Source organism: Spodoptera frugiperda, chromosome 10 (assembly GCF_023101765.2).
Source record: "Spodoptera frugiperda isolate SF20-4 chromosome 10, AGI-APGP_CSIRO_Sfru_2.0, whole genome shotgun sequence".
NCBI lineage: Eukaryota > Metazoa > Arthropoda > Insecta > Lepidoptera > Noctuidae > Spodoptera > Spodoptera frugiperda.
The window spans coordinates 4,667,856-4,691,991 of record NC_064221.1 but is presented as its reverse complement, the minus strand read 5'-3'; the positions used below and the strand labels follow the sequence as shown (position 1 = coordinate 4,691,991).

General features: G+C 38.1%; 2 protein-coding genes across 3 annotated transcripts; one reads left to right on the top strand and one right to left on the bottom strand.

Moving 5' to 3' along the window:
- Nucleotides 1–867: 867 nt before the first annotated feature.
- On the bottom strand, nucleotides 868–22,156 carry LOC118277348 (uncharacterized). The gene is made up of 3 exons (XM_035596103.2): nucleotides 21,511–22,156; nucleotides 20,932–20,998; nucleotides 868–7,718 (listed from the first exon to the last, which is right to left on the bottom strand). The coding sequence occupies exons 2-3, from the start codon at nucleotides 20,987–20,989 to the stop codon at nucleotides 4,306–4,308; spliced, it is 3,471 nt and encodes a 1,156-aa protein (XP_035451996.2). The 5' UTR covers nucleotides 20,990–20,998; nucleotides 21,511–22,156; the 3' UTR covers nucleotides 868–4,305.
- On the top strand, nucleotides 15,647–18,280 carry LOC126911083 (uncharacterized). 2 transcript variants are annotated; one of them, XM_050696110.1, is made up of 2 exons: nucleotides 15,647–17,097; nucleotides 18,214–18,280. In XM_050696110.1, exon 1 carries the CDS (start codon nucleotides 16,424–16,426, stop codon nucleotides 17,093–17,095), a length of 672 nt encoding a protein of 223 aa, XP_050552067.1. In that variant the 5' UTR covers nucleotides 15,647–16,423; the 3' UTR covers nucleotides 17,096–17,097; nucleotides 18,214–18,280. The 2 variants fall into 2 exon arrangements, with proteins under 2 accessions (XP_050552067.1, XP_050552066.1); XM_050696109.1 differs by having other exon boundaries at nucleotides 18,160–18,280.
- Nucleotides 22,157–24,136: the final 1,980 nt, after the last annotated feature.

The window sequence follows — 24,136 nt, the reverse complement described above, 5'->3', positions numbered from 1 at the left end:
TAAAACGAAATAAAAACGATCAAAATTTAAGAGTGGGAGCAAATACGTCATTTTTACGTATAAAATGTACGTAGAAGTACATTTTATACGTAAGAAGTAATCGATAAATCTTCGAAAGTATTTACGTATAACTAGGTTAGGTTTGGGTTAGCTTAGGTTTGGGTTAGGTTTGGGTAGGTTAGGTTAGGTTAGGTTTTTTTTATTAAATAAACAATCCGCAGACATAACGTCCGCGCCCTTTTTCATGCATTTATTAGAAATTTAATTACGCGTTGGTTACAATATTATTAGGTGTTCGGCTCGTTTTCTTAAAATTAAACTTACGTGAAAATTAAATCTACGTGAATCCATATATATTATTTTTTTCTCCCTTTTATGGTTCTTTATTTGTATTTTTTTTTATTAGGTTTGGGTTAGGTTAGGTTAGCTTTGGGTTAGGTTTGGGTTAGGTTTGGTTTAGGATTGGGTTAGGTTTGGGTTAGGTTTGGGTTAGGTTTGGGTTAGGTTTGTGATAGGAAAAAGCTTGGAATTTTTTATGTTTTGGCTTGACTTTTAAGGCTGTCATTTTGATTTGAAATATCACGAGACGTCACTTCTAGGAACGTTTTATACTTAGAAATGATGTATTTGGTCCCATTCCTAGTTGATTTAAATTTTTGATTTGTTTTATCAAAGTATTGTTATCTTATATGACAAAATAAAAAAATACGTGTCTAATTATTTTTTCATTACCTAACTGAACTGATGGACCCAATAGATTTTTAATTTTCATACCCCTTTATCATCCCTACTAACGCTTACCTTCGCCATCATTTATACTAATACAGATAATAAAAAAAGGGTTTATTCAGAATAGAAACAACAAAATAGTATTCATAAATGTATTTTAATCACCATCCGTATCTGTTTCTCTTACATCTAGTACTAGTCATATTTTTAAATATACAACTCAAAATACAATGTCATTCATTCAATCACTACATTTCAGTTTAACTTAAAAATATTTCTCTGCTTATACTAGTTTTATATTAGTTAATGCACAAAGAACGCGCATTTTTACAAAGCAAAAACATAATATTCTTTCTCTTGTGTAGATATTACACGGTTTAATTAGAAACTATATTTCAATCTGCGCCTTATGTGAAAACTTTAGTACATTAATATTTTTTATAAATCACACAAAGTTATCGCCGTACCCAGAGACGTTTAATGGTTACTTAACCCAGTCTTTAGCAATTGTTTTCGATACAAAATCCTTACTAAGGAATAGTGTAAGTAATCATGTTTTTGAGTGTAGCAGTTAGGGCCAATTTTATTTTAATTTTAACCTTAGTACGAGTTTGCTCTACGTTGAACGAGACTGCGTTTGGCAAACTCATGTTAATCGTACAGAAAAGATAACTTATTCATCGAATAAAATTGACATTTGACAGTTCTGATATGGAAAAATTGTAGTGACATTACGAGCCATAATGAGCACCTCTGCCTACCCTTTAGGGGATAAAAGGCGTGACGATACATAAAATATTAGTCAAAAGTATTTTAAAATATATCTATGCATTTTCACTAAAGGCGCAGACAAACAGCCGATCTTAGTAACAGCATATCTATCAGTAGAATTGCTTACTAAAGCTCCAATCAAAATGAGTCAAAATACTATCTTTAACAAACAAATCTACCAATAAATAGCTAACTAATATCCGAATACTCAAACGCTACTCAATTTTTAAGACGCTCTCAAAACTAGTTCTGTCGCTATCAATTCTTTATAAAATGACAGAGATAGCACGATATTTAAGTACAACTTAAAATTGAGTAGCGTTTCAGTATTCGGGCTTAAGACTGGCCGTAAAAAAAAGATCATTGCACCACAACTTAATAATCTCAAAATCATAAGGCCACCTACAAACAATAATTGAAGCCAAAATTCAAACACCTTTGGCCGACATTTTGGTAATTTAGAAAAACAACTCTATTTAAATTTGATATAAGAAACTCGACTAGTTTCAAGCCATGCTAGCCATGCGACTAACGCGTAGCAGCGCTTGAAACTAGTCGAGTGTCTCGTCAAATATTTACGTGAGTAAGCCAAAAAACATAATAATTAACTTAGTATGTCTCACGAAAGTTATAATATTGATATAAGGAATTGTTTTGCATGATCACCTTTTCACAATTGAGCTTAAAGGAGGCATCCAGTCATTGACACTCAAAATTGAATTTGTACAGATTTTTTTTTCGAATCAAAAACATAATAGTTATTTATATTTTTCAAACATAATATAATATAGTAAGTACATAAAATTTGGAACACAATTTTAAAAGGTAACCCACATATAATTATTTTTATAATGCATGCTTGCAAAAATATAATCAAGGGCCAAATAAGATATTTAATTGTATGATTAACTGATTAGAATCATAAGAAACATGATCTGATGTTAAAGTCCTGCTTTAGAAAATATAAAGTGTTCTAAAATTATCTGCCACAGCTTTAATGGGATGTAGTGTTGTGTTTTAATAATTTATATGTACTTTTGAAATCTTCAAACACAACACTACCTCCAATTAAAGCCGTGGCAGATACTTTAAAGCTCCTTATATAAAATATTATTACAGTCAAAATTGATAAAATTTGATTTAATAAGACTGCAGCCGACTGAGTAAGTCGACATCAAACCTTTACACATTTGAAATTTAATTATATTCGAGTATACTTAAGCCAAAATCTATGTGACACGTTTGTAAACAAATCCATGTAAACAAAACCATGGTAGAACGTACGTATTTCGCTAGAAAATATACTTACTTACTAGCGTAATCGCAAAGAATTTTATTATTAAAGTTGTTGTACAAGACATTGGGCATTTAATTGTCTTGAAAAGTCAAAATCATTTGTGACTGAATAAAATAGCCCGAGCGGTCACACTCCTGCCTATTTCATTAATAGGCTGCCTATTTGATAGCAAAATGACAAGTATAGAAAATAAGATAAAGGCTATTTGATGTGGTAATGTAGTATTAGTATAGTGGTTTGTTCACAAACTTTCACATTAATCTTGGCTTAAGAAAAACATGCAATTGAATATTTATCTTTAGGTGATTATTGCAGTTAAGTTATTCTAATGACAGCCTTGTAGCAATGAAGACTACAGTTCACAGATGATGCTAGCTCATGTAACATATGAGTCCTATATGACTAAACTGTTGCTATCAAAAATAACTGTAGAGTACTGGCCAAAACAAAATAAAAATGTCATTAAACTAATTACTAAGAAATGCATGATATTCTTTGACAATGAATGTACATTGAAAAAGTAGGGGCCGTTATATGAAACTTATTATTAATTTTATGTATATTTATAGGTATTATGTCAGCAGTCTTACTACCAACACCGAAATGAACAAAAAGAGTATGTTTGCAAATAAATCTGAAGAGTTTATTTCTTTGTATCAGAGACTATGAAGACCATTGATTATTATGTTGTTATAGGCTTATTGACGTAACTGTATGACGCAGCGATTATCGCAGAATACTGTTCATGAATATGAGGCTCGAGTATGGCTTGAAACTAGTCGAGTTTCTCGTCAAACAGTTACATGTGTAAGCCGATAACATAATAATGAATGTATTATGTCCTACGAAAGTTATAATAAAATTATGATGACCATTTTCGACGGGTAAATTGAACGACATCGAACGAGACCGCATTCGGCGGTTTGATTGGTTGTTACATGGAGCCGGCCAATCAGAGCGCCGAATGCGGTCTCGTTGAACTTAAAACAAACTGGTACTAAGTTCTTAGCAAGGTAACAAATTCATTTAAAAAACTGGGTACATCATAGTCTCTGATATGAAATAAACTTATAGAAAAGTTTCATATTAACTGCTTACAACAAAATGTTTCTTATTGTTAATGTTTTATGGTATATATTCCTTGTGTTGGATTTAAGACAAGTCTGTCTTTTGCATAATTTTAATATGGAGTGCCATTGTCATTACGATTCAATTACAGCGTTACATAATTGTTTATAAATATATAGGTATATCTGGTATCTATATAACAAGTTAATAAGCATGCTACATTGCTATATGTAATATCATTATAATGTACTTGCGTGAAAAAATATTATATTGTAACATAAATAAATTCACTCTTATAAAACAAAATATCAATCCTTCAAGTTTCACTGAAAACCCACAATTTTTAACACTTCTAGCTTCATACTGAAGTTCAGTTTCTACACAAAAATTATTAAATCACAGTTTCAATCGCACAGTTCACACTTCACATTTGTTTACGTCTATGAATTTGGTAAAGGTTTTAGAGGTCCTAAGCTAAGTAGTCCATCAGCTCCTAGAGCTTGCAAACTCATTGAAGTACCGTTCTGTACATTATGCACTGAGATTACTGGTATACCGAAGCAGCCGCCCGCTTGCTCCCTATTCGCTAACGGTATAAAACTATATATTCCTAAATTACTCAACCGCTTCAAGTTGTCTTCCTGCGAGAGGTCCACCACAGGCAGACCCAGCTCCCTGTTAGGACCAGTCACATTGTGGAACACCCGTTTATGATGCTGCAGCTGCAACGACTTCGGGTACGAGGCGGGACATTCGTCACATTTAAACACGGGCACTTTACTCTGCGGATGCGCATTCGACATGTGCACTGCGAGTGAATTATGGTTCATGAACATTTTCTTGCAAATCTTACAGGCCATCATACCGCCGCCGACCTTCGCCTCTGGTATCGAAAAGTTACTTGATTTCGACGTATGTTTTATACTAACGCCGGCGCCTAGGTTCGGTATGTAAGGCGCAGGACGCTCTGGTGTCGGCGAGCGACTCTTCTGCTTCTGTTTCACACTTATCCCTCGCGACGCTAACACATTAGCCATCGCGTTAGCTTCTTTGTTCACCGTCTTCTTCGTAATAGATATTTGACTGCCTAAGTTGAACTTATCTTTGGCTCCTTGTACACTATGTATCATTGGCAATCCCTCCCTTTGTTTCTGCATAGCCATCACCTGACAATCCTCGTTGTCATGTTTACCAGGCAGCAACATGTCTGTCCGTCGCTTCTGACCCGGCCCGCCTGCCATTTGCGCAGGCGGTCTCTTCATTGGCATTCGTACTCCTGCCTTTTGTCCACGGACCTGTGCGTGTACCTGAATACCCGGCCGTATTCCAGGCCGTGGCCCTCTAGGAGCGGCCATTCGTGGTCTTGTGATATTGGCACCCGGAGCCATTCTGATTTGAGTTTGTCCAGGCATCTGTCCGACTACAATAGGGCCGGGTGGTGCGGGAGGCCCGGCCATCTGCTCTGATCCCGGCATGCCTACTGGCTGTCCAGGAGGGAAGGTTTGCACGTTCTGAATCTTAACACCCCCTGAAGGTGGTTTCATAGCTCCTCCGGGGCTCGATGTCGGAACGTATGGCGAACCTGGGGGACCCATTTGTCCCAATGGTTGCCCCAGCTGAACATTCATCCCGCCACTAGGAGCTTGACCGTAAACAGCTTGTTGCATACCCTGCAGTGGAGTTGCCGTAGAGTACGGCGATGACGAGGGTGGGAATTGCCCTTGTTGCATGGTATTTGGATAAGGCCCTGGTTTATTCATTGGCTGTTGGAACTGGCCATAGTTTTGCTGACCCATATAATTCTGTCCAGGATACTGGCCCGGCATTTGTTGCGGTTGTCCATACATGTTGTTACCGTAATCAGGTTGTACGTTCTGTGCAGGCGGGTAAGAATTGTATCCACCTTGCGGATTCATCATCATGCCACCGGCTCCCGGGTACGCCTGAATATTGATCATGACATTTTGTTGATGAGTGAATCCTGGACCACTTCCACTGATGGTAGAAAGCTTTCCAACTTGGTCAGCTAGTTGCTTCACTGGTAGTATGCTGGAGAGAATATTAGAACTAGAACTATAAGGCATAAGTGTGGAGCTGGAAGACGGAAGCGCCAGAGTCTTTGTGTGCCCTGTGATCCTCCTATGGTCATCCAACAGCCCTATATCAGTAAACCTAGTGTTACACACGTCACACGAGTGTTGAGGTCCTAGCGTATCTAATGATATGTATTCACTAGCGTCTGATATAGACATGCCTTCCTTCTTAGCGGAGCTTGATGTTAGTAAGCTGTTGAAAATGTCATCGGCACTTTTCTCAAGCATGTCTATTGGTGGTTTAGAATCTGGTGCGTTCCAATTGAAATTATGTTGTTTCTCCAGTGAGGGCGCAGTCAGGCGAGTGTTGAGCATGGTAGAAGAACTGTAACTACTAGCTTGTGTGGTAGGGTACGTGGGTGGAGGGTACGACACGGGCGGGTTTTCCGTCTTCGGTACCACGGGCTTAACGTCAGGCGCTGGTGTAGCAGAAACCACACAGCAGTCATCGTCTTCATCATTCGAATCTCCATTTATTTCTATAACAGTTACTGAGCTAGGCTCCTCCTTTTTAGTGACTGGTAGGAGGGGGGGCATAGGCACAGAATTGTTTGGTGCATTCTGATGTGATGCTAACGCGTCCGGTTCTGACTTGACCTTCGCTAATATTGGAGTAGACGCATCGCCCGTTGGCACTGGCGGAGATGCCCTTTCAGATTTAATTTGGTGTTGAGTTGAGAATATAGGCACGTTCGAGGACTGCGTCTCAACAGCCTCGACTTCTTGCTTCACGACCACGTTGTCCATGCTTGAATGTGACTCGCGTCGCTCTGGTGTAGACGCACTACTTGGAGTGCTGCCAGCAGACTTAGTAGAAGAGACTTCCCGCTCTTGTGCGGCAGGTAATGGAAGATTAGCACCCCTTTTTGGAGTTTGTTTAACTGCCGGCCGGCCTGGCGGCTTGTTCTGCTGTGCAGTTACTTTAAGTGGCGTTTGAGGTTCCTTCTGTTTTATGGACACTCCTTGTAAATTTTTCAATGAATTCGGTTTAATTTTAGCAGATTTTGCCGAGTCATCGCTTTCTGATGTCTTACGTATATTAGGTGGACTTCGTTCATTGTCACCATCGGATTCGTTATCTCCTGGTTCTTCGTCAAAATCTTCTCTACTGTCATCGTTCCCGCTTTCTTGTCCCTCGTCATCTGAGGCATTAAAATCTTTAAGTCCATTGATCACTTTGAAAGAGTTGGAGTTGTTTCCGTCTGATTTTAATTTCAGTTTGATGCCGCCAAGTTTACCAAGTTTTTGCATAAAATCGTCAGTGTTCGCTTCTTTTTCTGGTTCAGTTTTGACTGGGGTATTGCCCTTTTTAATAGTGAAGCCCAGTCCGCTAAGTTTGCTTAGAGCTGCATCGTTTTTGTTGTCATTGTCAGCGGGCTTTTTGACGGAGATGCCCTTTTTGAGTAGCTGTGATATATCGATTTTTGTCGGTGTGACCTTTTGTGGGACTTTGGGTGGGGGAGCCTCGTCCTCTTCATCGGACCAGTTTTCATTTTCAGAAGCCCCCTCTTCTTCGTCGTCTGATGGCAGTTTGACGAGAACAACGGAGGGTAGGGAGACGTGCTGAATAATGTGGTTCTCTAACTCCTCCCAATCTCGGAAGTCTTCGTCACAGGTGTAGCATCGGTACTCTTGTTTAGGCTTCTTTATGAGAGCTCCAGACGACTGAAGTCTCTTCAATATATTGGCGACATTGTTCGCCGGTTGCTTTACTTCTTCTTCCTCTGCCTCGGAGCCTGCGGAGTCAGGCGCCTCGTCATCTGGAATGTGATAACATACTTGTTAATGTTGTTAATTGGACAGTTTCACATTGTTTACGACTTTGTGAGATAGAAGTTAATATAGTAGTGGTAAGTTAATATGGACCGAATCGAGCATTGATCTGGTCGTTGATCCGTCAGATTGATTCTCAGCAAATACAGATAAGCACTCAGCAAATACACTAATCCTCCGACAATCCTAACAGCTGATCATGCAATATAATGCGAGCGCGCAAAATTTTCTTATTATGTTGTTGTGATAAAAATAAAACTAATAAGTATACAAGGAAAGTTTCTTTGGGACAGTTATTTGTAATCATGATTGTACTCATCACGTGTTTAAATATCCTTCACTGATAATACCTGTCATCCTATATTTATGTATGTCATTGGTACCCATACCTATATAAATTTAATTTACATAAGTTAGAAAGTCATAATTCATAATAAGCTAGAAATTTATTTCTAAAAATATTTCGTCTGAACATGACAAAAACAGAGTCGACATCAACGTCAGACCAGACTTGCAGTAAAGAATAGTGAGGACAAAGAGATTATAAAGGGGTGCTCAAAAAACTGCGCTGAAAACTGGACCTAACTACAGGAGTCTAGGATACAAAATAGTGAAGCAGTTTATTTTATAAAGGCACTAGCGACCCGCCCCAGCTTCGCATGGGTGCAATGGTGATATATTATGCATGTATTATACGTATAAACCTTCTTCTTGAATCACTCTATCTATTAAAAAACCGCATCAAAATCCGTTGCGCAGTTTTAAAGATTTAAGCATACAAAGGGACAGAGAAAGCGACTTTGTTTTATACTATGTAGTGAAAAAGAGTAGCATCACGTATTCACTGACGAAATTATACCCATCTACACTAGCATTTAAAAATTAAATGAGACAATCTAGATGTTTTGTTGAAAGACCTGACTAGTCTGACTGCCGCATCATTTCTACGAGTCAAGACGGCTATTTCCAACGAGTGACTACTTATCTCAAGAGCCTACAACCGGTTTCAGACAGACTAAAGATTGGTAGCTTCCTACATATCTACTCTTATATGCAACTTCACTAGAGACTCGGGCTGTCCTTGAGTGACCTTAGTTATGGCAATACATGTTACAATATTCACGAAAACTGTAACAAATTAACTATTTATTTATTTATCACCAATTGTAACACCTTTACAGAATGACCTAATGCGTTGTTACAAGTCACAAATATAACATTACAGAGACTTACATAAAAGTAGCATAATTTACTATAGAAGTTACAGTGTGTTCGCGAACGGTTTTCCGATACATCAGACCCATACTGTTCGTTGTACGGTAAACGATACACAAAAACCCTACAAAAAAGCTTTGCAGCCCTCATCCCTTTGAATTGGAGCAATCTTAATATAACCCCGAATCTCCCCAATCCCCAATCCTCAATTGATTAACCCTCAAAAGCCGGGCAAAGCAGTTGAAACTCCTGTGTGCGAGGTCATTATCAGGTGATCCGTCTGCTCTTTTATCGACTTATCATAAAAAAAACTTGTTCTCATTTATTTCCTAAAAACTATATCTAAAATCTACATAAAGTGACGTAATTAATTGACGTATTACGAAATTGAGCGCCGTCTGCATTTATTATTAACGTTGCATTATAATGACATACATATTGGAGGACTAGAGCTAACATAACTAATTGTAATAATTTACAGTAATGTGTAAATTATTGCTTCGTGTTGCTCTTTCTATGGATTTTTATTTTATTTTTAAGTTAAAAAATAGTATGACAAATAAAAAACCATATAAAATGTGAGTTAAAAATATTAACTCGCATTTTTGTCTCGCTTATTTTAGGAAACGCAAAGTTTAAAATCGGTCTACGGTAACAAATGCATTGCGGTAGCAAAATCTACGGCAATTTGCCGTACGGTGTATTTACCTATAGATTAAATTAATAAGATCCGAAGTGAACTTATTATTATTGGCCAAAGAATGAAATCGACACCATGGTGAAGGTCTTTATAATCCTAAATAAAAAATAAAAACATTGAAAACACAGCGTTTAGATATTACTACGACCTTCGAAAACTTTTTCCTCAAAAAATACGGCAATTTTTTCCTGCCAAATTCGGCAGTCCGATTCCTTGCTGATTCTCTAATTCTTAGCTGATTCTATAATTTTATTGGGTGGGCCGGGTGTCTAATTTTGTTTATCAGAGAGGAACTGTATGATACCAGAGAACTCTCATGAAGTACTTTACGAAGTCTCTAATATAATCAGTTAAATAGCTTTCATAAGCAAGTAAACCAACAAACCTTTCTTGCGCTTAAACCTCACAAATCACAAGTAAAAAGCAACAATTCAGTTGTGCGTCTTATCGGCATGATGCAGTTACACTAGTAACTCGAATAAATCATTTTCAGCTTATATTTACGACCAAAAGAGTAATAAGGTCAGTTTTCTGTTTGCTAGAAACCCATTTAGGACTAACATGGCAGTCGGGTAATAGTTTACCTAGTAATAGTTTACTTAGTAGTAACTGTATGATTTTATTGTCCTTAAGTCTTTGACTGCCAATAGAAGACTTTTGAAGGTAAATCCTCCGCTAACGTCGGTCACCGGTGACCACCACGGCGTTCAATGTGTTATTATCTTTTTCGATCTCTTTGACTGAATATTGGTGTTACATTGTTCTCACATATGTAATTGAACCAACGAAACAATGTAACCAAGAATTGTATTGGGAACTTGATTAAAAAGGGTAGCCTATGAAGTTTCTTGCTCGTTCTTCTCCATAGAAACACTTTGGAACAAACAATAGCTTCACTAGAGGACTGACAGATAGACATTTATTGGAAACTAGCTACTTCCGCGCGGTTTCACCCGCTCTGCCTGGCTCCTATTGGTCATAGCGTGATGTTTTATAGCCTATAGCCTTCCTCGATAAATGCACTACCCAACACAAAAATCATTATTCAAATCGGACCAGTAGTTCCGGAGATTAGCGCGTTCAAACAAACAAACGCTTCAGCTTTATAATATTAGTATAGATAAATTATTTTGACTTTGATTTTGACGCAACAGCACAGAGTCTAAGTTTGTTACGGCATTTCTTCTCAGAGTAGTCCGATAGGAAATGTCGGCCTCATCTAGTTATTTAAGAGATTGACGTGTACAAGAGTTACATTGTAACAAATAATCGTTTTAAATTATTTGTTTGATTTTATCCAAATTCCGAAAAACCAACGACCTTCAACCATGAGTGTATCCCATGAAATATTTTTGTAACATAAGAGATATGTATGATAGACGCATATATCCCTAGTAACGACTGGGGTGGTCTCAGACCCTTTCCTGTGTCCGTAGCCATAAATATAGCCCCGCTAAATAATCCCTTGCCCGGAATGAACCGCAGCCGAACTCCCGGGGGGAGGGGCCCAGAGGGTCTGTGTTCCTCACAGTAAAGTAGATATTTAGTTTTAGGAGGTGAGGAGATTATGCTTCCACACTCTCAGCTGAACTCGACGCAATCGCTTTTACACGCCGGTTTTTTGCAAGACCGTGGATCGTGATATCTTTCTGGTTGAACCGACCCATTCGTGCCGAAACATAGCTCTTATGAGGTCATACACGTTAGGGTTTGCGCGATGGTTTTAACCTTGCATGCATATCCGACAAGCAACCCTTTTTTGTGGGGCGAAAATCATTCGATGACTTCTCCCGCCCCGGGCGAGGCGAGAAGTTGTGTCAGACTCTAACTGACTAAAAACCATCCCGTTCCTACTCCTAGACATCTACTGCTGACGCAGAACTTGAATCCTAATTGTCCCGCAAATCTTAACAATTAAACGTACAATTTTAGAACGTTTAATCCATCATAAGGTGCAAGATTCGTTGACAAATATCAGATAAACTTATAAAAATGCTTTTGTGTCTACAAATGCCTAGTTCAGAGAATTTCTTACTCTAACCACTTATTGGAACAATTTATAGTTAATTTTGAAGTGGTAGAAAAAACTCTTGAGTGAGGATAAATTCCTAAATATCTGCCGTCACCACTTGACACTGGCAGTATAGTCGACAACACTATTGGAGACTCGGTTGCCATTCAAGAAAAAAAAAGGTTAGGTTGAAATTTCAAGTACATACATAAGTAAGTGGGTCAATGATATTAAGAGTTACCCTAAATCAGTCATTGCCAAGGTTAAGCCGTGCGTGGGTTGAATATTATTAACGAAATACAGAAGTACGTAAAACACAAATATTAAGTTTTGTAAAAGCTCCAGCTTCCCATTCAACGGGATATAGGAACGGGCTGGTTTTTAGTCTTACTGACTAAAAACCATCCTGTTCCTACTCCTACTTTCCGAACCGGAGCCCCGGTAAACCCGCTAGGTAGTCCGCAGCTCCGGATCAGGCATCAGCCTTACTGGGCCCCATCTATGGTGGTCTGATGGCTCTAAGTATCTATCTACTATTAATAAAATACAATAAGCATTGCATGCAAACTACTTTCTATGATTGTCTCAGTGGTGTCTAATGCGACTGCCGAATAAAATGTCTTGGGATCGATTCCCGGGTGAATTATGGTTAGAGATTTCATGTCTTTTTTATGGTATAAGCCACTTAACGAGCAGACGTATCGCTTGATGGTAAGCAATCGCCGCAGCCCATGGACACTCGATACACCAGAGGCGTTACAAGTGCGTTGCCGACCTTTTGGGGTTTAGAAATTTAAGGGTAATTTTAGAAATTCTCATTAATGTCATCAATACCTTTGTTAACATAATATACACCTTTGCCTTCCCTTCCGGGGAGTAAAGGTCAAAGGCGACTACCGACCAATTGGTATCGAGATTCGGCAGTTTTTAACCGACTTCCCAAAAAGGAGGAGGTTCTCAATTCGGCCGGTATGTTTTTTCTATGTATGTACACCGATTACGTCGAGGTTTATGGACCGATTTGCGTGATTCTTTTTTGTTCGACGCGGATTGGCTCAACTTAGCTCCCATTACAAAGGAGATGGCTAAATGACTGACCCAGACATAATAACAAGAATACGAATTTCACGCTAACCCGTATCATTTAAATATTCACTTATGAATTATTTTGTGTTTAACTAATTCTTATAACTTGGTGAACAAAAATTAACAAAAAATAAGTTTCATAATTGATTTTTTTTCTGTTGTGGTTTGACATGACAACACGGAAGTAGGTACTGCAAGCTATTATTAGGACATTAGTTTCCCCGAAAATCAAATCGAAATAATTAAACGAACATCAATTTTTAATAACGGTAATATAATGACTTTTTTCTGAAACCAAATAATTGTAAATGTTTTGATCGACACAAAATATATATTTTGTATAAGATTGCACAATCTTAACGCAAATGTACCGAATACCGACCGGTGATCGGCGCGGCGAACAAAATCCTCCAAAAGATAAACAAAATATACAAGGTCGTATAATAAAAAATGCTTTTCCGAAAGTATATTAACTATGAATTAGAAATATGTTCATTATTTTGCCCTTTTACTACTATTTTGTACCTATATTTCGATTTAAACTCTTACGCTTGGAAAAATACTAAAGTCCCCGTATACCGACCGACTGCCGACAGATGTCCGTGATACCGACTCCTCAGGAACCTGAATCCGTCCGACCCAAACGCACATTGTAAAATCAACTCTATTTCTTAGCAGTAGAGTAGAAATTCGTAAAACAACTATCTTTCTAAAACTATTCACGCATTGTTTTTGGATTCGATACTGAAATTACGATAATGAATTTTAAAATTTAACATAACATTACGTTTTTTAACACTCGGAGATGTAAGCAGAGAACATACAACGTGACGTCTACTTTTCAACCTACCGTGTAGGTAGTTATTTATTTTTTAATTAAGTTTCCTAGTATTTCAGCATAAGATTTACCAACATCATGTGGATCTTAATTTATTATGCCTAATAAAGAAATTGTTCGTATTGGTTAAATGCGAATGGTCTTTAAGTACCTATAGGTAGATACCTATTGTTAAGATACGTAATTAGGTAAATTCGTGACTAAACTTTTCTATGTTATTACATACTATGTATCGTACATATGGTAGGTACTTATTTTATTTACTTTACTACTTGTAGGTTGTAGGTACAATAAACCTCCGTAGTTATTTTCGGAACATTATGTGTCGTAGGTATTACGTGCAAGTACTATACCTATTACTAACGTTTTTGTCGTTCATCCCGATGACTTACCGATGATGTGCTTATCATGTAATTTAAAAAAAACACCAAAACCTATATTCCCTTAGTTAGTCGGAACAAGGGACAGGGAAACAAATCGTATCCAGACTACGACCAAACCTGTATTTGTATAATAAAACGTCTTAACTGAAATTTATACCATTTTTTTAGTTACTTTCTACTCTACTATTACTTATTAAGTTGTAACAATATCGTATTCATGAAATTCTTCGAAATAAACATAAAATATAAAGGTTTACTTCTAGCAAGTCTTTGTGAAGGAATCGTAAATATATCGGAAATATGTCAATTTAAAACGTAAATTACAAAGAATCCACTATAGTTAGCATAGGTCGGATACCGGTCTAATATCTAAGGATAGCTTTAAGAATAAGAAACTAATCACAAAACACTCCTAAAACAACCCACGTTACAGAAAATTAGTGTCATTCATAAACCTTAAAATTCCGTTTACCGACCAATTTGGTCGGTATTCGGTACGTCGTCATTTTGTAGGGCTCCTTATTCCGTCCAACATTAATTTATCGATAAATCTATAAAAACATGGAATTTCTGTATGCATATTGAAATTATAAGGACTCAATGAACCAATAAATCACATAAAGTAAATACATTCTTAGTTTACCCGAGTGATCATCGTCAAAATCGAGATCTTTTATTTCACTGATTTATGTTTTTTTCGCATGAAAATTTACGCAAACTGCACCTTTTTTATATTTCGCAGGACAGTCGGAATGTGCGTTAACCCCACAAACCCAAGTTTTGACTGAAGGTGAATGATGAATTAATGTATTGAATAAGGCGTATTTCAAGACTTTCGCGCGATAAATACACAAATTAGCGTAAATAAACTAAAATGGTCGGATAGAGGAGGCCGGTCGGTAACCGGTACCTTTGCGTTACTATATATTTTGTGTCTGTCTTTGGTTACTTTGTGTTCATTATCTAGTATAAGTAGAATTGTTTACCTATCTACCTCATATATAAATAACTTTCGGCTCAGGTTCATCAAAACGCCTTGGTAAAAGTTCAGAGCAATGTTATATTTTGAAGTTTTTGTAACGTTATTTGACGTAGGAGCGCTACTTTATTTTCAGGATTGCGCAGATATGCCAAGTTTCTGGACCTTCTTAACTACAAAATATCAATCTTTAATTATGCGGCTTTATTTATTGCTAGGTAACATATTTATACTGTAAGGAGTTTCTATCTATCATGTAAGGAGTTGTAAGGAGTTTCTATCTATCATGTAATGAGTTTCTATCTACCCTGAAGTAGTCTATGAAAGGAGGTTGTTAATAAGAAATGCGCCTATTTGCTCGCCAGCTCTCGGATTGTACGGAAGGGTTGTGATAATCTGTGTTGGTCGTTATTAAGGTCACGTAAGCCATTTTTCCAATCGTTTTGTTTAATTATTGAAGTTTGCAGTATTTGATTAATTGTTATGTTGTATTGATTAAAATCTGTAAGATTTAAAAATAAACGGCTTCTTGTCGATTGTATTTATTTTTTTAATAAAATTCCACTTCTGAACCTAAAATCAGAAGTGGGATAAAGGACTTATAAGCCCACACTAACATTAATTTGCTTTTGAATTTGTAAATCAGTTGAAAACAAGAAAACCGTTAACTTTTAAACTTTGCTTTGTTTACAACTACCTACTGCTTACTTCAGTTTTCTTTCTTTTTACTATTTTTGTGTTTAATTGCTGTATTTACGAGACGTACAAGGATGCCTAGTCCACGGAGGCGCCCCTCCAGAGGCGATTCGCGTAATCGAGATCGGCATACTTCTCGTAGGTCTCGCGACCGTAGTGAGGTTAGATCAAACCGCAATTCGAGCGACAGACAACGAACTTCGCGGGATGGCTTGCGTGTCCGAGATCGACATAATTCTCGCAATACTGAAGTGCATCGGTCGCGTACTCGTGTTAGGTGCGAATTGCGTAGTAGAGATCGCTCTCGTAGTGCTCCTCGCGACCGGTCGAGATCACACTCGCGTTCAATGCGTTCTTCTAACGATGATGCGCACATATTAATGAGGGTAACGTGTTACATGAAGGGCGCACATATTAATGAGGGTAACGTGGTAGTTTATGTCGATGACGTCCTCCTTCTGAGTAATACGGTACACGAGGGAATTGAACTGTTGCGTAAGGTACTTAGAATTCTCACAATAGCTGGTTTTTCAATAAATCTGGCCAAATGTTCGTTTCTGGTTACTGAAGTCGAATATTTAGGTAGACTCATAACGTCAGGTCAGGTTAGGCCGAGTCCACGGAAAGTGGAAGCCTTAGTCAGCTCTTTGCCTCCCGAGAACGTAAAGCAGGTGCGACAACTTTTAGGCTTGGCAGGATCCTCTACCCTATTTACCGACAAGATTCTACGGAACTTAAACGCGTCATTACTCAGGCTATCTCCTTGTTTGGGGTGCCAAAACTTATGGTCACGAACAAAGGACGTATGTTCGAGTCTAAAGAATTCGTGGCATGGATTAACGAACTCGGCTGCAACCTGCACTACATCACGCCAGAGATGCACCAGGCAAATGGTCAAGCGGAAAGGTACATGCGGACAATACTCAACATGTTACGCATCCAAGCCAACCACAAAAATCTGCAGTGGTCGGAAACTCTGTGGAAACTACAACTGGTGCTGAACATCACAAGACAGAAGACTACGCAGGTATCTCCCTTGAATCTTCTAATAGGCACAGAATCTACAACTCCTGTGGTTCGAGCGCTAGTACGTGATGTGGCAATCGAGGGTTTGGCACCTAACAGAGAGGCACTACGTGAAATCACAAGAAGCAGAGCCCGAGAACTCCTCAGTAACAACCAAATCAAGCAAGACGAGCAAGTTAACCAGCGACGGAGTACACCACGCCAATTCAATGTTGATGACTTGGTCTTTGTAATCAAATACTCTCAGTCGGCAGGGAAACTCGACTCCGGCATGCGCGGCCCATACAAGGTGGTGGAAGTTCTACCTAGTGGCCGTTACACGCTACGTTTGCTCGGCGGCAGTTATGGTAAAACAACGCAGGCTGCTGTTCAGTTCATGGTGCCGTGGCGGGGTGAGTGGAGCCCTGAAACATGTGCCGCATTTTTTTGAAAGTAAGTTGACCTCATAATGTTGACAGTTATGCAAGGCTCATTAGTACGAATATTATCTAAATGGTGAACCTCACTTGTATGATGCACTCTGCTTGTTGAATGCCTCAGCACGGATGATTGCGGTCACCGTGTTGGGAAGCCTCGACACGTTCGAATACGGTCTGCGTGTCGGGAAGCCTCGACACGTTCGAATACGGTCTGCGAGTCGGGAAGCCTCGACACGTTCGAATACGGTCTGCGTGTCGGGAAGCCTCGACACGTTCGAATACGGTCACCGTGTTGGGAAGCCTCGACACGTTCGAATACGGTCTGCGTGTCGGGAAGCCTCGACACGTTCGAATACGGTCTGCGTGTCGGGAAGCCTCGACACGTTCGAATACGGTCACCGTGTTGGGAAGCCTCGACACGTTCGAATACGGTCTGCGTGTCGGGAAGCCTCGACACGTTCGAATACGGTCTGCGTGTCGGGAAGCCTCGACACGTTCGAATACGGTCTGCGTGTCGGGAAGCCTCGACACGTTCGAATACGGTCTGCGTGTCGGGAAGCCTCGACACGTTCGAATACGGTCACCGTGTTGGGAAGCCTCGACACGTTCGAATACGGTCTGCGTGTCGGGAAGCCTCGACACGTTCGAATACGGTCTGCGTGTCGGGAAGCCTCGACACGTTCGAATACGGTCTGCGTGTCGGGAAGCCTCGACACGTTCGAATACGGTCTGCGTGTCGGGAAGCTTCACACGTTCGAATACGGTCTGCGTGTGGAATGCGCTCGTACGTTTGAATACGGTCTTCGTACGAGTGGGTCTGTTTTGCAGATTATGTTATTGGATTCTCCGGTGATTTAATGATGAAGTCAACCGGGGAGATTAAGCATACAGGCCTTGGAAACTCACAGTTTATGCCTTGGCTTGGTTGTAGTTTGTTTGCTTTTTCTTTGAGAACGATGAATGTGCGTCTTGTGAGATAGTTCTGATAGAATGAGGAATGAATTGACTGAGTGGAGACTGAATGATTGGTTAGCAAGATTGGGTGTTCCTATGTTGTATTCCTGAACACTTTTAGATGAAACTAACGATGACGAGGAGACGGAAGCGCAAATAGAGTTTGCTCCTACAGCTGCACTGTCCATGCCCTTGCTGGATGAGGGTGTTGTAACCGATCCACCGACCTCTCCAGTGGCCGGGATCACAAGAAGAAACTGTGTCGAGGACGACTCACCGTCAGGAGAGGCCGTGTAAGGAGTTTCTATCTATCATGTAAGGAGTTGTAAGGAGTTTCTATCTATCATGTAATGAGTTTCTATCTACCCTGAAGTAGTCTATGAAAGGAGGTTGTTAATAAGAAATACTCCTATTTGCTCGCCAGCTCTCTCGGATTGTACGGAAGGGTTGTGATAATCTGTGTTGGTCGTTATTAAGGTCACGTAAGCCATTTTTCCAATCGTTTTGTTTAATTATTGAAGTTTGCAGTATTTGATTAATTGTTATGTTGTATTGATTAAAATCTGTAAGATTTAAAAATAAACGGCTTCTTGTCGATTGTATTTATTTTTTTAATAAAATTCCACTTCTGAACCTAAAAATACACTATTTATTTGTACGGGTTACGACGTCCATACTTTGGTTTAGCCATGTCCTTTGATTCAGATTGGATCAGGAGTTTTTATTTTATTAGGTGTGTGTGAGGGTTATGTTTTTTTCGAGAGTATGTACATATGTATGTATGTATGTATAATTGTTTGGCATGCTCTGCAGCCTAAACGGCTTGATGGATTTTGGCTTGAGAGGTGTCGTTGGATTCGTATTTACTGTGAGAGTGACACTGCATAATATATCAAAATAATAAAAAACAAAACGGCGGATTTTTGGCGCCAAATTCAAACTAGCTTGAACGACTCGATGGGTTTCAGCTTCAAAGGCGTCGTTCCGGATGCATTTATGTATCATGTGTGTTTGTGTCATATTATAGGTTATTATATAAACTCATTCAATAATAAAACTAAAAAAAATAAAATAAAAAAGATAATTAAAAAAAATAAAAACCCGACTGCGTGTCTTTACACATAATAATATGATAATGTAAAAACCCTAAAACAAGAAAGTCATCGTACCCGATTACATTCACATTGAGCTCCGGTTCTATAATTTACCTACCTCTTAAGTTAAGCGCAATCGGGTACGATGACTTTCTTGTTTTAGGGTTTTTTCATTTTCATATTACAAAGAAAGACAGTCGGGTTTTTTAGTTTTTAAAATTACCTTTTTTATTTACGATAGTTTGTAGATTTGAACAGTTCTGTTCCGATTTGCGTGATTTTTTTTTGTTCGGTATACGTTTACGTTGCTGACTTCTAAACTAGCAGTGGGTAGACACAGGCAGTACAATGATAGTTATTTTTTGGTTTTTAGTTTAAGGTTTTTAGTTTAGGGTTTTTAGTTTAGGAAGTCGGTTTTTTTAAACGTAGTTTTAATTTTATATGAAGCAGCTTTCGTATTTCTTAAATTCTTAGCAATAATAATGAGTCTGAAATTGAACTCAGTGTATGGTAACAGACTCCCTACCCAAATGTGCCTCATGACTGGTCAAATGTGGGTGTCAGTCACAATCAATTATGTGCACCTTTACTTTGCCACTTTGGGGATTAAAAACGTAATGTTAATATATTAAATTAATTAATTAGGTATTATACTGGAATTGTGCCCAGTATATGGCAATAGACTCACCCCCTATTATACGGGACTTTACAACACAAATGGTGAATAGTGGGTGTACATTGTATAGCGGCATTACCAGCGGTACTGTGCACCTCTGCCTACTGGGGCTAAAAGGCGTGACGTAGGTATTATACAACTACTATTATAAATACAAAAAATATTAATTAAATTGATATTAAAACATCCGGACAGATAAAACTCGACAAAAACTTGTACTATACCACAATTTTATAAAAAATACATATACATACATAAAAATGTATGGTAAATAAAATAATCATTAAAATACGAGTATGGCATAACTACTTAATGTCAAACAGTCATAAAATAGTACCGACATGTAAGAGATCAACACTAATGTTTGTCATTCTATGTATTTTTAAAACTTCCTATAGACATCCTGGAACCGCCATCAATTTTTTTTTACTGTCTCAATTTTTTTAAGCCAGGTGGGCCAGGCCCAGTTTAGCCAAAAGTAAGATTGCACACAAACATACATACAGGCAGGTCAAACGGAGAACCTCCTTTTGTTGTGTCTTAAGTCCCCCAAAATAGATAAAAGAGAATATAATGGTGCTTTTCCACCAGATATGATAGCTAAGCTGTGAAACTATGATGAGTTGTTTCCACTGATACTAGGTACAAACTAAAAGACAGATTCTACAAAAGAAAACAAGTTGCTAAATAAATGAAGCTGAAAACTAGAAGAACAAGCTATTAGATTTAAAATATGAACACCAAAAAAAAAGTAAACAAAAATCCTTAAATTCTGTAATACTTAATGGGTCATTCTCCAAAAAAATCACAAAAAGTTAACAGCATCATTATCCTCAACTAAAAGTTAACAATTCTGCCGATTTAAACACAAAATTTGGTTTAAATAAATTGAACCGTGTTACTGCTCTCAACCAATCCAATAAAAACTATCCAACAAAACAAACAATTCTTAATAATGTGGCAGAATAATGATTTGTTAAATAAAAGTTAAATAGCTTTTTGAAGAAACACCCATTGGTGAAATTATGAGTATAGAAGGCTTGCCATGCTTTCAAAAAAGAAGTATAAACAATAATAAAGTAAAGCATTATAAATAAAAGAAAACTTCAGCGTGATAACTAACCTGATTCATTGTTTGCGGGCTGCGAAGATAATACAGGCTCATGCTTAGTACCCATCATCTACAATACCTGTGAACAAGTTATATCATATCATCCTCTTTGGACCTTTATGAATATAAATATGATCTGTGGTAGTAGTTCTTGGACAGTGTTAATATTCATACAGCCTACAACAAACTCTTGAATTAATGCTAAATAAAATTTGTTAATCAATAACTTAATGTTATAATCTCATTCACAGATAGTTTAATACAACAATAACAACACATTAACACAAACACTTCTAAGAGAAATAGTAAATACAAGCTCCAAGTAGAAAGTTAATTTTGTTTATTTTCATTTGAGGTTGGTTTTCTAGTTAGTTTATTAGTTCATCAAAATAGAAGAATGCAAATTCCAATTGTACTAAGGGATCAGTGCAGACTTTATAAGTATAAATGAAACAAACAATATCTATCAACTTAAGTTACAAACGTATTATTTCAACTTGAGTAGTTACGAACATAAACAATCAAAAACATTGGAAGTGAGAGGGTTACAAGCCACACAACAATGAAAAATTTGTTTAATATTGCACTTACATTCATTATCCAGTTAATTCCAAAATTTCGAACTATTCTTGCGTGTACTCCATGATATTTTTCTTCATAAATAGGTACAAACAAATCTCCAATTTAAAATCCGGCACAATCGGTCACTTTAGTTTACGACACAATTCAACACTCAAAGTTATTCCGATAGAGAGAAACAATAGTACATTCGGTCACTCCACTATGTCAATTTACACAATGTTCGTTTTGTGGTATTCACAAAACAATCGCAAGAACTATAAAAATGCAAATAGTTTATTTTCCGCGAACTTCCGTAGCACACTGTCACTTCGCTTCAACAGAAAAATACAAAATGGCCGGCTAAATAAACGAGCGAGGGCTGTCAAATAAGCGTATTGTATCGATAGTCAACCGTTTACACTAAAAGTCACTTTGTCTCACATGTTTTATCAAACTGGTTATCGATAGTTTAATTATGCAAATCACAATATTATTGTAGGTACTTGTTAAATAAAATATGCCGAGTAGCTTTCCTGCGACTCACGAACAAATCGAAGCGCACTCCGCATTCTCATTTCACCCTACCGAGAGGCAGACGCAGACCGAAACTCTGTTCCTTTCACTCAAAGGCAGACGCGGCACGGTTGCCAATGCCAGAATGGCGGACTGCCAGTATTGGTCGGTTGGCAATCTCCTAGCGGTTGTCAGTAGTCAGTGGCACACCCTGTCTCTGTCTAACTAAAGAAGCAATGTCGGTTGTCGATACATGTGTCTCTGTCGCACACTTCGTGGACTACGATATTTCAACATAAGCATAAATAGCACTCTGTCTGACATAGTGGTATATTATCGGAATGGTTGCCGCTTGCCGCCGCTCGCCCCGATTTTGTCCGTAATGACCTCGCTCACTCGGTTCTCGTTTCGTCGGGGTTCGACCGGCTCGGCACGAGTTGCCGTTGTTGAACACTAAAAGTAATAATAATAATGTACAGACTGAGGCGGATTGAGTCAAACGTGACGTGAGCTGAGTCACGGAATGTATAATTGAGCACAGAATTTAGTGCGCTAAGCGAGCGTAGCGCTTTGCTGTACTTTGTAATAAATTGATTTGATTAATCAAGCATTTTATAGGTGAAATAATAATTGAAATTAAATAGGTAGATAGCTGAATGAATTAAATTTTACGTGATTAGTTTTTACTCACATAGCTACGTAAATGGTTTTTTAGGTGCGATAGTTTCAGTCAGCGTATTTTAATTTAATTTCTTATTTTCTTGGATATTTCGTCTTTGTTTGCAGATCTTCTACAATGTATCTAATAGGTATAATTGGTGTCTGTTCACATACACATCCATATGTATCTACCTAATGTAAAAGACTTGATGTGAGTCATTTTAAAAGCATAACCTTGAGGTTCAAACATTATGAATACTTAAAGAAAAAAAAAGAAGATTGCGTAGTGAGACTGAACAAGTTCTATGCGGCATTCGGCATGCGTAACTCCGATTCTAGTTCGAACCGGTTTGTTCGAGCGGGCAAGCAGGCAATCTATCTCGCTCTAACAAGCACGGGCACAATAAACCCAACTAACAATAACTTTTAGTATTATTACTATGATATTATGTATAACGATAACGGTACTGCGCCCGTGTAAAGTGGGTATCAAACTCTTTATCGAACGGGCTTGTGTGTAAAGATAAGAACTCGATAAAAATAAATTGTAAGTCAACGCTATTATTATTGTTTACTAAGCAGTTTACTTTAGGCAACAGAATAAGGACGTTTGGTAGATAAGCATGATAAATTATGTACGGATGACTTGTTGTAAATAATACGACAACTGGTTTAGAACTATGAGTTGGCGTATTGTCGACAACCGTGTATCTTTTGTTGTTCTGTGTTTCTATTCATATTAAGTGGGTCAACAATACGCCGTGCACCCACTGCTCCCACTAGGGATGGACGAATATAGGTACAGTACTACCAAGTCGTGCTAGGACTGCTAGGGTTGAACGAATATAGGCTATGCGTAAAGCTATATAAAACCAATTTATCATATAGCCTTGCTTTGTACGATTATTCCGCACATTCAACGGGATATGTACTTTATTATAAAGTACTATGTTGCATGCATTTGGAATGCATGCAATCACGCAATAGTAATTTTAATTACACTCGATATTTCATTGATTTCGAAATAAGTAATTTAATCCAGGTACCTAATCATCGAAACCTAATATGTAATTTTTATTAATAAAAAAAAACAGAGAAACAGCACGAAGTACCAATAGACCCATAAAAATAAACTAACTAACTAAGCAAAAATCTGTGGTACTTAGATGTTTTTTTCTTTACCCGCTATTTTCTATCCTCTTGTCACATACATTTCTGGCTACATTTAATAGCTAGGTAGCCAGGGGTGCGCGTAAAATACCCTAAGCCCGCCGGCTCCCTGCGCCACTTCCGATTCTCTCCCGTCCGTAAGCCCCAAGGGTAAAGCCCCTTTGTTATCTACAAAATGCGAACCCTACATACAAACCCGTGCTACGGATAAGTAACAACAGAATACGAAGATTACGGAATACGCAACCCGTGTCTGTTATGTTTGTGAGTTAGCGTAGTACGAAATAATGAGTTGTCGTAGTCATAAAATCGT

What these genes read in the sequence shown, in the direction of transcription:
- LOC126911083 (XM_050696110.1), top strand. Translation starts at nt 16,424, where the DNA reads ATGGTCACGAACAAAGGACGTATGTTCGAGTCTAAAGAATTCGTGGCA.
- LOC118277348 (XM_035596103.2), bottom strand. Translation starts at nt 20,989, where the DNA reads ATGATGGGTACTAAGCATGAGCCTGTATTATCTTCGCAGCCCGCAAAC. An exon ending in GCCCGCAAACAATGAATCAG is followed by an intron (nt 7,719 to 20,931) that starts GTTAGTTATCAC and finishes ATCACATTCCAG; the next exon opens with ATGACGAGGCGCCTGACTCC.